Source organism: Benincasa hispida, chromosome 10 (assembly GCF_009727055.1).
Source record: "Benincasa hispida cultivar B227 chromosome 10, ASM972705v1, whole genome shotgun sequence".
Taxonomy (NCBI): domain Eukaryota; kingdom Viridiplantae; phylum Streptophyta; class Magnoliopsida; order Cucurbitales; family Cucurbitaceae; genus Benincasa; species Benincasa hispida.
This window is the reverse complement of record NC_052358.1, coordinates 45,609,421-45,627,732: the sequence shown is the minus strand read 5'-3', so window position 1 is coordinate 45,627,732 and position 18,312 is coordinate 45,609,421. Positions and strand designations below refer to the sequence as shown.

General features: G+C 32.4%; 1 protein-coding gene across 1 annotated transcript; it reads right to left on the bottom strand.

The window, feature by feature from the left end:
* Positions 1-6,450: 6,450 nt before the first annotated feature.
* On the bottom strand, positions 6,451-10,067 carry LOC120088622 (cysteine-rich and transmembrane domain-containing protein WIH1-like). Its single transcript, XM_039046036.1, has 3 exons — positions 9,780-10,067; positions 9,519-9,681; positions 6,451-6,703 (listed from the first exon to the last, which is right to left on the bottom strand). The coding sequence occupies exons 1-3, from the start codon at positions 9,829-9,831 to the stop codon at positions 6,658-6,660; spliced, it is 261 nt and encodes an 86-aa protein (XP_038901964.1). The 5' UTR covers positions 9,832-10,067; the 3' UTR covers positions 6,451-6,657.
* Between the last annotated feature and the right edge of the window lie 8,245 nt (positions 10,068-18,312).

Below are 18,312 nucleotides of genomic sequence, written 5' to 3'. Positions count from 1 at the left end.
CAAGATAGTCTTGGTTCAACAGAGGAATACTCAATCACCCCTCGGTGAAAGTTATTTCTAAACCGTTGAAATATCGTTGCAAAATATAATACTGAAGGGTACATTATTAGTTTTTTTTTTTTGCTAAACTTGATTGGATTTAAAAGATAAATGTTTTTTTTACTAAAAAGATATGTTATTCTTTTCAGTATAACTAGCTCTTTAGATCAACTATTAGCTTCTGAAAAACTTAACGACAACAACTACTCAACATGGAAAACAAATCTGAATTCAACACTAGTAATAGATGACCTGAGATTTGTCTTAATTGAGGAATATCCTCAGGTCCCTGCCTTGAAAGAAGCACAAGGTAAATATGATTTACTAGGTTCTAAAATATGTTTAGTGGAGTATGATACCTCAACCTGGATATAGGATTCAAGAGCCACTAATCATATTTGTTTCTCTTTTCAGGAAACTAGTTCCTGAAAAAAGCTTGAAGAAGGTGAGATCACCCTTAAGGTTGGAACATAAAAGGTTGTCTCGACCGAAGGAGCGTGAGACTTGAAGTTGTTTTTCAACGATAGATATATCATACTTAAAGATGTTTTGTATGCTCCTAAAATGAGACGGAATTTTATATCTATCACATGTATATTAGAACAAATGTATAAAATATCTTTTGAACTTAATGAAGCGTTCATTTTCAGAAAAGGTATTCAAATTTGTTCTGCTATACTTGAAAACAACTTATATGAGTTAAGACCAACTAAAGCAAAATTTGACGTAAATACTGAGATGTTTAGAATAGCCGAAACTCAGAATAAAAGACAAAAAGTTTCTTCTAATGCCTATCAATGGCACTTAAGACTTGGCCACATAAATCTCAAAAGGATTGAGAGATTGGTTAAGAATGGACTCCTAAATGAGTTAGAAGACAATTCTTTACCTCCATGTGAGTCTCGTCTTAAGGGACAAATGACTAAGAGATCTTTTACTAGAATAGGTCTCAGAGCCACAATACCCTTAGAGCTCATACATTCGGACCTTTGTAGACCGATGAATGTCAAAGTTCGAGGTGGGTATGAATATTTCATCAATTTTATTAATGATTATTCAAGGTATGGTCATATTTACCTAATGCATCACAAGTCCGATTCTTTTGAAAAGTTCAAAGAATATAAGGCTGTAAAACATTATGACACTACGATCAGATCGAGGTGGGGAGTACATGGACTTAAGATTCTAGGACTATATGATAGAACACGGAATCAAGTCACAACTCTCTGCACCTAATATGCCTCAGCAGAACGGTGTATCTGAAATAAGAAACTGAACCTTGTTGGACATGGTTCGTTCAATAATGAGCTTTGCTAAGTTACCTGATTCCTTTTGGGGACATGCATTAGAGACTGCATTTTGAATAACGTTCCCGCTAAAAGTGTTTCAGAAATACCTTATGAGCTATGGAAAGGGCGTAAAGGTAATTTACATCACTTTAGGATTTGGGGATGTCTGGCACACGTGTTGGTGCAAAATTCTAAAAAATTGAAATGTCGTTCAAAACTATGCCTATTTGTAGGTTATCCAAAAGAAACAAAATGTGGTCTATTTTACGATCCTCAAGAGAATAAGGTATTTGTACGACAAATGCCACATTCTTAGAGGAATACCACATAAGAAGAAATCAAACTCGCAGTAGACTAGTATTGAATGAAATTTCCAAAGACGCTACAGATAAAACTAGTTTATATACTAAAGTAGTAGATAAAACTAGTATATCTGGTCAGTCACATCCTACTCAAGAGTTGAGAATGCCTCAACATAGTGGGGGGTTGTTTATCAACCTGGTCGTTACTTGGGTTTAACAGAAACACAAGTCGCCATACCTGATGACGACATAGAGGATCCATCGACCTATAAATAGGTGATAAAAGATGTGGACCGTGATCAGTGGGTCAATGCCATGGACCTCAAAATGGAGTCTATGTACTTTAATTCTGTCTGAGAACTTGTAGATCAACTAAATGATGTAAAACCAATTGGTTGTAAGTGGATCTACAAGAGAAAATGAGCCAAGTCGGTAAAGTACAGACTTTTAAGACTCGACTTGTGGCAAAGGGTTATACCTAGAGAGCGGGAGTGGACTATGAAGAAAATTTCTCTCTCGTTGCCATGCTTAAGTTGATTAGAATACTCTTATCCATTGCCATATTTTATGACTATGAAATTTGGCAGATGGATGTCAAGACAGCTTTTCTAAACGGTGATCTTGAGGAGAGTATCTATATGGCTTAACCAGAGAGGTTTATTGCATAGGGTCAAGAACAAAAAGTTTGTAAGCTTCAAAAATCAATTTATGGGTTAAAATAAGCTTCTAGATCTTGGAATATAAGATTTGATACTGCGATCAAATCTTATGGCTTTGTACAGAATGTTGACAAGCCTTGTGTTTACAAGAAGATCGTCAATTCTACTATAGCATTCTTAGTATTATATATTGACGATATTCTAATCATTGGGAATGAAGTAGATTACCTAACTAACATCAAGAAATGGCTAGCGACGCAGTTCCAAATGAAAGATTTGGGAAATGTGCATTATGTTCTCGGGAATCAGATTATTCGAAACCGCAAGAACAAAACACTAGCCATGTCTCAAGCAACTTATATAGACAAAATGTTGTCTAGGTATAAGATACAGAATTCCAAAAGATGTCTGTTACCTTACAGATATGGAATTCATTTGTCAAAGAATCAATGTCCTAAGACACCTTAAGAGGTTGAGGATATGAGACGCATTCCCTATGCTTCTGCAATAGGGAGCCTGATGTATGCAATGTTATGTACTAGACCTGAGATATACTACGCAGTAGGGATAGTTAGTAGGTATCAGTCTAATCCTGGATATGATCATTGGACTGCCGTTAAAAATATCTTCAAGTATCTTAGGAGAACGAGGAACTACATGCTCGTGTTTGGTACTAAGGATTTGATCCTTAATGGATACACTGACTCTGATTTTCAAACTGATAAAGATGCTAGAAAGTCTACATCTGGATCAGTGTTCACTCTTAATGAAGGAACAATAGTGTGGAGAAGCGTAAAACAAACCTGTATAGCTGACTCCACAATGGAAGTTGAATATGTAGCTGCTTGTGAAGAAGCAAAGGAAATAATATGGTTAAGGAAATTCTTGACAGATTTGGAAGTCGTTCCAAATATGCATCTGCCTGTCACCCTATATTGTGATAATAGTGGTGCAGTTGCAAATTCAAGAGAAACATGAAGCCACAAGCGCGGCAAGCATATTGAGCGCAAATACCATCTGATCCGGGAGATTATACATCGTAAAGACGTTGTAGTAACCCAGATATCTTCTGAGCAAAACATTGTTGATCATTTTACAAAGGCCCTCACAGCTAAAGTGTTTGAAGGTCACCTACAGAGTCTAGGTCTACGAAGTTTGTAAACTAGGACAAGTGGGAGAACTTTTGGGTATATGCCCTAGTTTATTCTATTCATATGTTTATTGTACTCATATGTTTCTCACTTAAATTCAACACTGTGATACTCCACTAGGAGTTTTAGTCCAAGTAGGAGTTTGTTGGATTTTATGTCCTAAAACTCGTAGTTTGAAATTAATAAACATATTCTGTTTTTTTTTTTTTTTTTTTTGATAAAGTTGTTATTGAAATTGTAATCTTGAATCCAATAAACTAACGTCCCGAGGGTATTTAATGTAGTTTGAACTTTTTATAGTGACATAAATGTGGATCAAGTTCAAATATATAGCCAAAATGGTTTATAATATATGAATAAGATTGGGCGCCTTATTCTGGAGACACTATGGATGCGGCCCACTTTGTAATTAGTACAAACGATGTGATCCTGAATCGTTCATATAGAGATATGTGAGTGAGGGCATCCTATGGAATGAGTTTGCATAAGACTGAACCATGAATAAGTCACTTTTTACGTTCTAAATGTCGTTTTATGTATAAAACTGACTATTTCGTTAATTGATGACCTAGGTAACTTAATCTTAATCCTGAGCTAACTATGAACTCCTGTTCACTCGGAATTATCCTTAGATCTGCATAGGTGAGGGTAGCTCATTATCACTGGCTCAATAGGCCTCCCATTTCAGGGGTAAGATCAGGTGGATAGCTGGGAACATAGGGCGCAAGACAGAATTCACTCCTACCCATTATAGGGATAGTAGATAGGTTGTTCCCTTTAGTATTGAATTCAGGTCTTGAACAAGGGGCCCTACCCTCTCCTTGGCCTGAGAGGGGTTTGGTTTCATGAGGTTGGACCTTAAACCAATTGTTCATTAGAGGATCAATGGAACTTAAGAACAAGATGTAGTTTGGGGGTAAAACGATTTTTATGACCCAACCAAGATTATGAACAACCTGTGAAGATTAACTTACTGATTATGGTTATATTAGATGAACAGAATATATCTACAATGAGGGGAGTGCAACTACGGGACTTTTTGTGGAATGACCCGTTAGTTAACAAATGTTGATTATTAGGTTAAAGAGTTTTTACCGGTTAATCTCGAATTGTTGAAGCCCATGATCTGTAGGTCCATTAGGTTCCCCTACTAGCTCATATGGAATGAACTTAGAACCGTATGATAGAATGATTCGAATTGTTCGAATTAGGTGAAGAAGAGAAACCGACAAGTATATGTGATATATGGTCGGATTTTTCAGTTTAGAGATACAGCTTTAATATTTAAATGTGATTTAAATATCAAGAATATGAATACGTTCATATTCGGAAGCTCGGAAATAATAGAAATGGTCAAATATGTAAAAAAAGTCAAGAGTTGACTTTTGACTTTGAAAAGTCAAACTTTGACCGACCTTATATTCAAATGTGATTTGAATTTCGAGAAAATGAATGTGGAATCATGCTCGGAGGTCAAAATTAGTCAACACGAAAAAATCATAAAAAGTCAAAACGTTGACTTTTTGGTCAAAGTTTTACTTTGACAAAATGACTAGTTTGCTCTTTGACTAAAGTTAGTGGGAAAATCCAAACTTTTGTTGGATAATTCCACTAACAAAATAGTGGGCTAGGTGTTGGCTTATAGTGGAGACATTAAGCCCACTTAGATAATGGATTCTAGGTATTGGGTTTTTATGGAGTTGTTTCATCAATTTTGCATGGCCCTTTTCTATAAATTGGGCTTTCAATTATGGATGAAAAACTTTTGGCTATTTTTCCACAATTGTTTTCAAAATTGGGCTGGAAAAATAAAAAAAGTCAAACCCAAATTCATTCTTATTTTCCATCTCTTTCTCTCTCTCGGTTTTCTTCATCCATCGGGTCTTATGACCCGGTTTTGAGTCCAGAGGATAGTAGGTTAACTCTAGTAGTGGTCCGGAAGAGTTCGGGTCGAGATTCAGCGAGGAAAAGGGTTTGTTGAGAGCTACAAAGTTTGTATTCCATCCCTTTTATTTACTGTTTTTTCCTTCATTTTGCATGCTAATTTCCTTTTGATTAGAAGCAATTAGAGTGATTAGATCATTATTCCATTACGTATGTCTTGTGTTCCATCAGCCAGCACACCCTCCTCACCACAGTCTCATCTTGGGTCTCTTCCTTTAGAATCTCCCATTCTTTTTTCTCTCACCATTACCATCTTTGCTACATTTCGGCTTGCATGATTGTCAAGTCTTCTTTTGCTCATCATCAACTGGTTCTCTATGCAGCCACATGCCACCACCTGTGACCATCGTACTACAAGCACACCATCATGGTCATCCATCGAAGAAGCAGCTGCCAATTGATTGTCGGTGAGGATCATATTAGCTGAATTTTTTGATTTTGGAACCCTTTCTAAGATTTTGACCATGTTATTTGTTTTTTAGTTAGCTTTTGTTTGAGATTGTAATTTTTTTTTCCTTATAGAATGTTTAGATATAGTGTATTTGTGGTTTAAGCATTCTCTAACTCATTTTGTTAGTCTTTGGGTAATTTGGTGCTTTACTAATTAGTATTTTCTATTATTTAAATTCATTTTGCTATTTTTACAATTTTAAAACTTTTTTACCCTTTTTCCAAATGAAACTTTAAAATTTGCTATTTCTCTTGTCAGTCCTTTATTTTCTTTAAAACTTGTGTTATGTGAGTTCAAAATGTTGGGTATATGTTTAGCCCAATTGGAGTTAATCTTTTGGGTTGACCCATCTTGATAACCCTAGGTTTTCTTTTATGTGATATGAATATGACCTAAGGAGGAGGAGTGTGAATTGACTAAATTGAGTAATCTCATAACGAAGAAAATTAGTTTTCTAACCAAACTGAAACATAGCTCAATTGTCATGAGTGACCAACAGGTTTTTAATTCAAATAACGACATGATGAGTGGTTAATTTCTTGTTGCTATCATGATGTGAGGAAGTTTCTTTGTGGCAAATTTTCATCTTAATAATACCAAGTTTTGCTTCGAGAGGAAAAAAAACATACAAATATATATTTTATGAAGTGATCATACATGATGATTGATTGCATATGTCAAAAACAAACCAGGGATTAATGAGCTAAACATTTAAATTGAATATTGTTTTATAACAGCATTTATTGCTGTAACAAGATTTGATGATGTCATACTACAGTGACATTGGAATAAGAAACACACTGATCATAGTTCAATCCCTTGTCAGAAGCAAGCATCCAACAGACAACAACAACAAAGTGCTGCTAAACTGCAAAACAATCATCAATACATTCATTTGTCAATCTATCTTCCTACCTAATAAATAGTTTTAGTCAAAAGATGAAAATATTCGTAGATATGTCAAGATATACGTCGATTTATTTATAAATCAAAAGATTCGATATCGATCGATAATAAATATCTATAGATATTTTTAACATTTTTTATAAATATCTGTAAAACATAAAAATTGTAATCTATTTAGTCAAATATGAATATACTACTAATAACAATATCCATAACTTAATTTTAGAGTAAAAACAACTTAATTATTAATTTCAATAAAATTTATAAATTTCGTGACTTGTAGAAATATTCGACGACGATATTTTATCGATATATCCATAAAGTTGAAATATCGATATCAATATTTTAATCCTTGGTTTTAGCTTAATTTCTGTTTGGATTCCTTTTTTAAAAATTAAGTTTAGATACATCGGTACTTTTCATCTATCAGTTTTTATGTATTGTTGTCTATATTTTAAAATTGTTTTCAAAATCAGAAGTAAAATCTTAAAACTATTTTGACAACCGTTTTGTCTTTTCGTTTTTAAAATTAAACTTTTAAACTCTATTCTCATCCTTAATTTTTTTTAATTATATGTTGTTTACTTTCTATCAATGTTTTTAAAAAATTAAGTCGGATTTTAAAAACTAAAAAAAAAAAATAGTTTTTGAAAACTTATTCTTGTTTTTAGATTTTGACTAAGAATTCAAATATATCTCTTCAACCTAGAGGAAATTAAACAAATATAAATTTCAAAAAGATTAAAATACTATTTTGGTTCCCGCATTTTGAAGTTTGTTCAATTTTAGTCCTTATACTTTCATTTGTCCAATTTTATTCTATATACTTCCAATAAATATTAAATTTAGTCTCTTAAATTTTTTACCAAAATAGATCAAATAATAATAATAATTTTCATGCAATAAAATCAAATATGTGAATATGTTTTTAAAATTTATAGTGAAAATGCTATAGATAAAAAATATATTTTTAAAAAATTAACAATAAACTAGCATTTATGACTAAATTTAAGATTTATTAAAAATATAAGAACTAAAATTTGACAATTGAAATTATAAGAATCACAATTGAATAAACTTCCAAGTATAGAGACCAAAATGGTATTTTAACCTTTTTTTAAAAAAAAATAAATGCTTAACAAATGAGGCCTAAAAAAATATTTTTTTAAAATTTGTTTTTGTTTTTGGAATAGGCTAAGAATCCAAATGTTTATATAGGAAATGTAAAAAAATTTCATAGAAAATTGTGATAAAACAAACACAATTGTAAAAAAACAAAAAACTAAAACTAAACCCTTAACCAACTATGAGGTACTTTGAGATTTGTTATAAACAACCTTGTGTGATTTGTTACACGTACACCTCTGGATTTTGTTTAATTTGTTACACGTACACCTCTAGATTTTGTTTAATTTGATTTATAAGTTTCAAGATTTATATTTTTAACTTTGATTTTTACTAAATAATCAATTTAATGTTCACGGTTAATATCTATTAATTAATTTCAACTTATTATAAAAGAGAAAAATTTAAAAGTATTTTTAATAATGATGAAAAAATTTCTGAAACTTAATTAGTTGCAATTCTTTTAAATTAATTAATAGACATTAACTCTAAAAATCAAAAGTAAGTAAAAATGTAAACCTTTAACTGAGGACTCAAGTTAAAACAAAAGTTAAATTTCAAAGATCAAAATATAATATTTTAAAACTTATATACTAAATAGAAATCAAATTGAAAATTTAAAAATTAAAAATCTAATATTTTTTAAACTTTAGATACTATAAGAAAACTAGACAAAAAAAAATCTAATAAAAAATATTTTTTTTCCTAGTTTTTACTTTTGTTAACTTTTTTTCGTGGTTTTAGCCTTGTGTTTCTTTTTCGCATTTTACCTTTTGTTGCAGATTTTTAAAAATAGAAGCAACGCAAAAAAAAAATAATAATATATATATATATCACGAAAATTTAGGATTTAAATTGATACAATTATTAATTTGAAAAAAGTTCGAAGTATAAAATGCTATTAATTTAGAGCTTAAACCGATATAATCCAAAGTAGAGGTATTCATGGATTGGATTGAAAGACATTTTAGACCCAACTCAATTGTTTGAGTTGTAAATTTCTTCAACCCAAACAACCCTTATTAAAAAATGAACTCAACCCAACCTAACTATGAAATATTTGGGTTGGGTTGGTTCGGGTTAATCGGACCATTTGTTTGAAAAAAAAATTTAAAAAGAAGTACAACGTAAATATGTAAAAATCTTATTTAATTATTTTCATATATTGAATTAAAATTAACAACTCAATTTCAATTTATATAGTGAAAATTTTCTTTCTAAAATGCAAAGAAACTACTTTTAAGAGTGGTTGAAGAATAAATTATTAAAAAATATTTGAATTAAATAAAATTAAAATCAATATATGTATAAATAATGTATCATATGTAATAAAAAAAATATATTTTAAAATTAATAATAAATTCGGGTTATATTATGTGAACCCATAAACTAACTCAACTTATAAAATTTTCATTTATTTGAACCCAACCCAACTCAAATGAGTTGATAATCTAATCCAAATCGCAGATTGGATTCGATTGATCCATTTTTTTGGATCATCGAATTTTTTGAACGCCCCTAATCCAAAGTTCACAATATAAATTGATATTTATCCGATTTTTGAAGTGTAAAAGAAATGAAAGATTGAATTAGGTGCAGCTAGGCTGAGCTTAATAATAAAGAGAGGGAAATTAAATAGGGAAGCGACTGACCATCCTTCGAGGCAACCAGTAGTTTCATTCTTGGGAGGAGGCTGAGCGTACTGCGGGGCATATCCTGGCGGCGGCGGCGGCGGCGGTTGGGGGTAGCCTTGAGCTGCAGGGTAGCCCTGAACAGGGTACCCTGGCGGAGGGTAAGCGTCCTTGGAAGGGAACCCTACAAATATTAACCAATAAAATTAATTAAAACGGGTGTCTTAAACAGGCCGGAACCAACCAAAGAAATGAAAACAGAGGAGAGCTCCTGCGGCTGACCTTGGGGCGGCGGAGCCCCAACAGGCGGCTGTTGGTGGTCGTAGTAACTCATGATGGGAATATGATGTTTCAATTTGAAAAGAAGAAGAAGAAGAAGAAGAGGGGTTGATTTGTGAAGAAGAAAGATTTTAAACGAACTGTGTATTTGAGAAAAAAGAGTGGGAATAGAATAAACAGAATGATTAAAGAGTAATTATGCTTCATATTAAAATCCCAATAATGGAATTGGAATTTGGCTTTTTGGTTTTCTTGGAATGAGGGAAAAAAATTGTATTCTTTTTCCAGCAATTCAAGAACCCATTCACCCATCAAATTCGATTCCATTCCAATGCTATATTGCTTCGCACGCGCTTTCTTGCCCTTTTTTTTCCCACTAGTTTCCTCACTCCCCAATCAACTCACAACAACTAGAGATGTTCACGGGATGTGATAGAATCGAAGATGACTTTCTCGTCTCTATTTTCAATCTTCATTTCATTTATCATTCCAACGAAATTTTACATTTAATTTTGCAGGAATCGGAATAAATATGTGAAATTAACCAGATGGGGATAGAAATGATTTTCCCTAAATGTTCAACTCAAATATATCTATTATCTTAATTATTAAAAATAAAATTTAAAATTTCAATATAATATTTATGTAATAATAATATCATAACATCACAACAATTATTATAATAAATTAAAAAATTGTTAGATGGGAAGGAACTAGAGGCCAAAGAGAGTAATACATTTTCATCCTCATTTAGCTTTTAAGAAAATTTTCCCTCTACTTACACTTTCACTCCGATTCCTCATTCTACATTTGGAGCAGATCCCACGAGAGAAATGAATATCTCTACTTATGTTAAGTCAACATTTATAATTAGAATGAGACTCATGTTAGGATTGTTGAGATAAAACTCCATAGAAGAATCCATGATGAAATATATATATATTGACAAAAGTCAAAATATAAAGTAAATGATTTTTTACTAAAGTCAAAATTGGAGTGTTTTTTTCTTGAGACTTTTACATAAAATATCATCTTTAGGCTATATATTTAAAAAATAAAAATGTCTTTAAATTTGAATTTTTTTCAAGAAAGGCTTTATTATTATTTTTGGACAAATTTACCCTTTTATAATTCTTTTTATTTTCAATTTTTCTATGTATTTCTCTATTTTCGAAACCTTCTTAATGATAAAGAGATAAATTGCATTTATTATGAAGAGAATATGTATTTAATATGATCGTTTCATATTTTTCAAATGAATAAAGAAAATTTATTTATTTGTCGAGATTTTTTCATTTATTTAATTTTTGGAGAGAGAAAATACATTTAACAAAATTTTATTTTCTATTTTCGTTGGTTTCACTTTTTTTTTTTTTTTTTTTATGTGTGGATTCATGACTATTTAAAATATACCTTAGAACGTTTTGTTAAGTATTTGAAAATATTCTAACCAATATATGAAATATACCACAGTATATAATGCTTGATATAAATCACCACATAATCTAATATATGAAATATACCACGATATATAAATAATATTGGCTTAATGTGCGACATAAATCGCAATATATATCATAAATTTTATTTACAGTATATATATCTATTTAAGTAATCAAAAATCCCAACACATCAAAACTTATATATATCAAAATAAAAAAACTCTCAATTAATTAGTATATCCTAACAAATACTTTGAAACATTATCAATATACCTTGGAACATATACAAAATTAAGATCAATAGATATTACAATATACAAAATTAAGAGTATATATTATTATATTGTTTAATCGAATTTCTTTATCATTTATTGCACAGTATATAAATCACATATCGACTTAATATTCAACATAAATCACAGTATATATCAAATAAACAACGGTATATACAACAGTATATAATTCACATATATCAATTAAAGAAATGCATATTCCCTTAGGGGTTTATAACATATATATTTAGAGTCTAGAAAAAAAAAAGTTCTTCTCGATCTTGGTGCAACAAATCTATATAGGCGGCACGAACAAAGTCCATCTTCATCTCTCCATCTTCATATGGGGGTTTATAGCACATAACCCTCCATCTTCATCTCTTATTCTTCTTTATCCATGACCACCACGGATCTGTATAGGCAGTTGGATCTTGGTGTGCAGCACAAATGAAGGGAACAAACTGCGAATAGGAGAGAGAATCAACGAGAAGACGACGGCTTACCTCGATAACCTGCGATCGACGACCAAAAGTCGATGATGATGAAAAAAGATTGATGAATGAGGACGAACGACCGATTTCGACAGGCGAATGATTGATGAACGAGGATAAATGACACACGACAGATTGACGAGTGGTGGTCGAATCTGACGAGAGAATGGCGAACTAGTGAATGGCGATGGCATCGGTTGACAGAATCCGACGAGCGAATGATGACAGTGAAGGGGTGTGAAATCGCCCGAAGGAGAAAAGAGAGGGAGGAGAAAGAAAGGGGAAGTTGAGGAGTTGATTTTTCTTTTTCAAAAAAGAAACATTAATGGGCATGAAACCTTAAGCATGTGCATGGAAGAGAGAGAATCACAATTATATATATATTTGTGTGTGGGACCGAGGATTAAAATTGTAAATAGCCACTAACATTAATGGAAAACAAAATCCAATAGGCATTCTTTTGTAAAAAAATGAAATGTTCAAGACATTAATGTAATATAGGCTCTATCTTAAGACCTTTTATGCCGAAACCCTATTTTCTTCCCAAATAATTTTTAACATGCACAGAGAGAAGAAAAGTGAAAATAAATTGGGCTTTGGCCTATTTCTGAACTATTAAGTTTTAATAAACACATATTTATACGTGTTTTAACCGGAGAAGTGGCGGCTACAAACTAAAAAATTAATAATAAAAAAAAAGGCAGAAGGCAAATCGAAATGAGAAACTTCTCTATGCGGCAATGAGCGTAATTAGAAAATATAGTGTGTATTTTACTTAGTTTCGAGTGTTTTCTTTTTTAGTATTTATTTCAAGTAATCGAGTTGTGGTACAAGATTCAAATAATACGTGTTGGGCTATTTAGGGAGAGATTTGTAATGCGAGTTTTGGAACTTTGCAATCTTCATTATAGTAAAACCTATAGTTGTAAAAGACTAGACGTAGTCCCAAGCTTGGAGTGAACCAATATATTTTCGGTATCGATTCTTTTTTCCTTTCTCTTGATTATTTTGATAATTTTATGATTGTTAATCTTTTTTTACTTTAACCTTTGAAGTGAGAATTTTAGATATAATTTAGTTTTCACATTTTATTTATGTCTTAATATAAATTCCCATAAAGTGGTATCAGAGCTTTTTGGTTTAGGAGTCATAGGATTATCAGAGCCAAGAGGTTTTGAAGAATTCAAAAAAATTGATGGAAAAATTTTGGGTATTGAAAAATGTAGGTTAAGAATTTCTTAACTTACAAGAAATTGCATAAAGCATTAAAGGAGAGTCCGAAAGGGATTTCGAATGAAGATTGGAAGAACTTGAATGAAGAAGCAATCGTAATCATCAAGATGTGTTTGTCAATGAATATTGCTAGTCTTAAAGCTGATAAGATTAATTCACTATGGAAGTGCTTACAAACAGGTATGAGAAACCATCTGCTAATAGTAAGTCTTATCTTCTTAAGAAATATTTCAACATGCAAATGGTTGAGGATGCTTATGTTAATCTTATATTAATGAGGTCACCACTTTAATTAGTCAATTAAAATATGTTAACATAGAATTTACTGATGAGTTGTATGCTATTCAGGTATTGATGTATTTAACCGATAGTTGGAAAACCATGAAAACTACAGTGTCTAATTCAATAGGGGATAACATAAAAAGTTTTTGGGGACTTTTATTTAGTTATATCTGGAGAAATTTTTAGGAAAGATAGTAGTAAAGAATCTACTATAGGTTTAGCTTTAGTGGTGATTAAAGGTAAAGGAAAGATGGACTTTGAAAACGATAGGTTAAGCAACAATAATAAAAAGTGGAAGAATAGGAATAAGGAGAAGATGGAGTGGTTTTAGTGTCACAAGAAAGGTTACTTCAAAAATCAATGTAGGAAATTAGAATAGGATCAGAAAAGAAAACAAAAGGTAAATTAGGTTGAAATTAAAGAAGTAACAATAAATCTGGTTGAAACTGATGAAGAATTAATTAGTGATATCTATGCCTGTGTTGAGAGTAACACAAAAAGTAGTAGCCACTCATTTGAATGGACAATTGATAATGCAACTTCAATACACATAGCTTTGGTCTAGTGAAAATGAGGCATGAAAGGGTTTTCAAGATTTGCAGGATCGGGAACATTAATCTGACAATAGAGTTTAGTGAAAAGTTAGTATTACAAGATATCAAGTTTGTATCTAGGATGAAAATAAATGTCATTTTTATTGGTAAATTAGATGATAAGGGTTACAGGTGTGAGTTTGGCAGTCGACAGTGTAAACTCATATTGGGATACCAGGTAATAGTAGTTTGTACAGATATTCTACACTATACAAATGTCAGTTTAGTGCTGTCAAAGGATCATAGATGGTAGGTGTAGAGGTATAGTTGAGCCAGCAACAATGATAGCCAGTGTTGATCATTTAAATCAAGGTTCATCATTTCAGAAGCAATTGGGAAGTCTGAGAGAAGAAGTTAATGTCTATCATGAACCCCCAATTGTCTCACAATCGAATAAATTGATGAAGCCGCAGAAGCGAATAAGGGCATCAAAGTGGAAGACCAGAGCAGTTGCTAAGGTCAGGGATAAAATCTCTAGCTTGATAGCAGGTTTGAAGGAAGGAGTCAAACCATTTGCGGAGTGTATCTTCTAAAAGAAAAGATGTTCAGGATTGAAGAAGATGTCCATTTGTACCACTTAGCTGAAGTAGGAGTACGTGACTATCTTTTATGTCTGGGGGACAATTCCACGTAGCTTGCTCATATCTCGGGCAAGAACAGATGAGCTGCAATTATTTTTCTGATAGTTTCCTATTTTGTTACTTTGTTGATTTTACAGGTATTATGTTGAACCTTGGAGTTTGCTAAGGAGATTAGAGATAACAGTTGTATTGAGAGCTTAGTCTTGGAGTTTTCCAAGATAATGAATTTTGTTGCAGTGGGAGACAAGATCGTCGTTTTATCTCCAAGTGGAAGAATGTTAGGATGTAGACAAAACTCCATGGAAGAACCCATGATGAAAAAAATATATAGGTAACATGACCTTAATTCTGAGTGAGTTGTGAACTCATGCCTATGAGAGCGGTCCTTTGAATTGTATGGGTGAAAGTGGTCAGATCGCCGACTCAACAAGCCTACCACTTTGGAGATTCATATTATTAGAGAGCTGGAAACTCAACTACACAAGATGAAGTTCAACCATTCCCCGAAGTAGGGGTAAGTAGATAAATTGCTCCCTTAAGTGCTGATTTCGAGTCTTTAACAATGTGGCGCCACACCCTCTCTTGGCCTGAGAAGGTTTAGTCTTAGTGGGATTACGATCTATCGTTCATTAGAGGAATCAATGGTACTTAAGGAGTGAGATGTAACTATAAGAGCAAAACGGTAATTTGGCCAAACTATACTTACGAGCAATTTGTGAAGGATCATCATAATGTTGATTAGTTATATCCAATGGACACAGAAATATATCTGTAGTGCGAAGAGTGCAGCTGTCGGTCTTTAGTGGAGTGCCCGACAGTTAAGGGATAGTGGATAATGTAATTAAAGAGTTTAATTATTTATTCACATACCGTTGGAGCTTCAAGCTCCAGGTCCATAAGGGCCCCTTGGTAGCTCAAAAGGATTTAATTGATGATCAATTTTTGGGTTAATTTAAAATGTTCAAATTAAATTGATTCAATTATATCATTTGATTCATTATTGTTTAATTGGAGGAATAAATATTTATTTGAATGAGGTTCAAATATTTGTTAACTTTAATATAAATCATGTGTGTTATCATATTAAAACTATAGGTTATCTTGTATATGATGCAATATTAAAACTATAGGTTATAAATATAATATGATAAGATGGTTATCATATTTATTTATATTATTTATTATATTTGATAATTAATCCCTTTTTCTCTCTAACCACCTTAATGGGAGGTTAAGCAATTTTGTGACAAATAGGGATAAATAAAATATGATTTTATTTTTCCATAATGTGTGTTACACGATTAGTTTAGTCTTTTACACAAAATTAAGAGCCAATACGATAGTCTCCAGACTTTACACGATTGAGACAAACTCTATGCGATAGTGTGTTTCTTCTTCAATCGTCTTCCTCCTCCAAACTCACAAACACCCTCCTAACCAAAATAGCCAAAGCCCACACTCCTGGGTTCTCACCCTGAGAATACTAAGGAAACCAAGTGGTTGTGTCTTCCTCTTTTGGTTCGAGATTTCTTGCTGTTTGGAGAGTTTGTTGTTGTTCGAAGAGTTCGAGTTAGTTCGAGGGATTTATGTGAAGAAGAGTTCTTCAAAGGTATAATCATTTGAACTTCTTTTCTAGTTTCAATGGCATGCTGTAATTTTAGTTAAAGTTCATAATCTGTATGTTTTAATGTAAATGTTTGTTTTCAATCGAAATGGGATTTGCACGATCCGCTTCTGCTCATAAGTTCTCAATAAAATGAGATCGTTGAGTAACTTCATCATTCTTCTTTTATATGTAGATGATATGTTGATAGTTGGATAAGATGTTGATACGATTTAAAATTTAAAGAAATATTTGTCCAAGTTTTTTGACATGAAAGATTTAGGTCCTACAAAGCAAATCTTAGATATGTAGATTGCTTGTGACAAAAAGGTTGGAAAATTGTGGCTATCCCAAGATAAGTATATTGAACGGACGTTGTTCAATATGAAGCATGCAAAGCCTGTTAGTACACCACTAGCAACTCACTTCAAGCTCAGTAAGAGAGTTTGTCCTACAACACAGAAAAAGAAAGAAGTTATATCATCCATTCCTTACTCTTCTGTTGTTAGTTCTTTGATGTATGCTATGGTGTGTATTAGACCTGATATTACATATACAGCCAGTGTAGTGAGTCGTTTTCTATCCAATCCAGGTAAAACTCACTAGGAAGTAGTGAAGTTGATCTTCAGATACTTGCGGGACACCTCCAAACTGAGTTTGTGTTGTATAGGTGGCAAACCTATACTTGAGGCTATACTGATGCAGATATGGCAGATGATCTTGATAACAGTAAGTCTACCTCAGGTTATATGTTTACATTTTTAGGGAAAATCATCTCATGGAAATCTAAGCTACAAAAATGGGTAACATTGTCCATAACTGAGGCAGAGTATATTGCAATAGTGGAAGTAAGCAAGGAGATGTTATGGCTTAAAAGGTTCTTTCAAGAGTTGAGTTTGAAGCAAGGTGAGTATGTAATACTCTGTGGTAGCCAAGATGTGAGCAAGAATTCAATGTATCACGTTCGACACATTGATATTAGATATCATTGGCTAAGAGATGTAATTGAAAAGGAGAGATTGAATCTGAAGAAAGTCCATACTGACAAGAATAGTGTAGATATGTTGACTAAGGTAGTACCGAGAAGCAAGATTGAGCTTTGTAGTAAGCTTATTGAGCTGAGGTCCAAATGATCATGGATGTGATTGTATCTTCCTTGTGTCGGGCTAGAGGGAGAGATTGTTGTGGGTGTCCAGCTCACTTATTTGGCCCAATTGGTTAGGGTTGGTTCATCTTGAAAGAAGGGTTTCTTCTTCTTCTTCTTCTTCTTCTTCTTCTTCTACTACTACTACTACTACTACTACTACTACTACTACTACTACTACTACTACTACTACTACTAATGTGATATGGGTATGACCTAATGGGAAAGAGAATGAAAAAGAAGCAGAAAATTGATGAGAAGGACATCAATTCGATTTTTTAGCGACTGCTTCCACAAAGTTGTCGATTGCTAAAGTTTGAACCGTTGGATCCTATTGAAATTTGGACAGTCTGTTCAGGACACATAGGGTCTCAGTTTGAATGGTTGGATCCTTGTTTAAAGCTCTGGTTTATCCATAATCATTACTGAATAAAATCTATAAAACTGGATGATTTTCCTTTTTTTTATCTCTTAAGTGTTGATCTTTTATGTATGAAAGTGTTGTGGTTAGTGAATCTTAGTATGATTTATTTGGGTCTTTTTCCCTCAATTTTAAGGTAATAAGATAAGTTGAGAAGGGTAGACTCCTCATAAGTCCCGTAATTTTTACTCTTCACATCGAAGGGGTTTTCCACGTATAATTTGTGTGTGCTCTTTGTTTTTAGTCTTCCAAAATCTTATAGTTTATTGTTGTCCATTATTGGTTTATTGTTTGGTGATTAATTTGTGGTGTTTTGGTGTACAATTGTTTGTTTGAATGTCTTTGGAGAAGATCCTAGTAGGTTGTTAATATATTGTTTGGGTCCTATCACTCATGCCTAATGTTGAAGGATAAAAAAAAAGTAGTTAAATTTTGTTTTTATTTTTTAAATTGTGTTATGAGTTCAAATGTTTC

Excerpts from the sequence above, each read along its gene's own strand:
- LOC120088622 (XM_039046036.1), bottom strand. The coding sequence starts at position 9,831 with ATGAGTTACTACGACCACCAACAGCCGCCTGTTGGGGCTCCGCCGCCC. Across the intron at positions 9,682-9,779 it reads TGGGGCTCCGCCGCCCCAAG|GGTTCCCTTCCAAGGACGCT; the intron begins GTCAGCCGCAGG and ends TAATATTTGTAG. Across the intron at positions 6,704-9,518 it reads ACTGGTTGCCTCGAAGGATG|TTTAGCAGCACTTTGTTGTT; the intron begins GTCAGTCGCTTC and ends ATTGTTTTGCAG.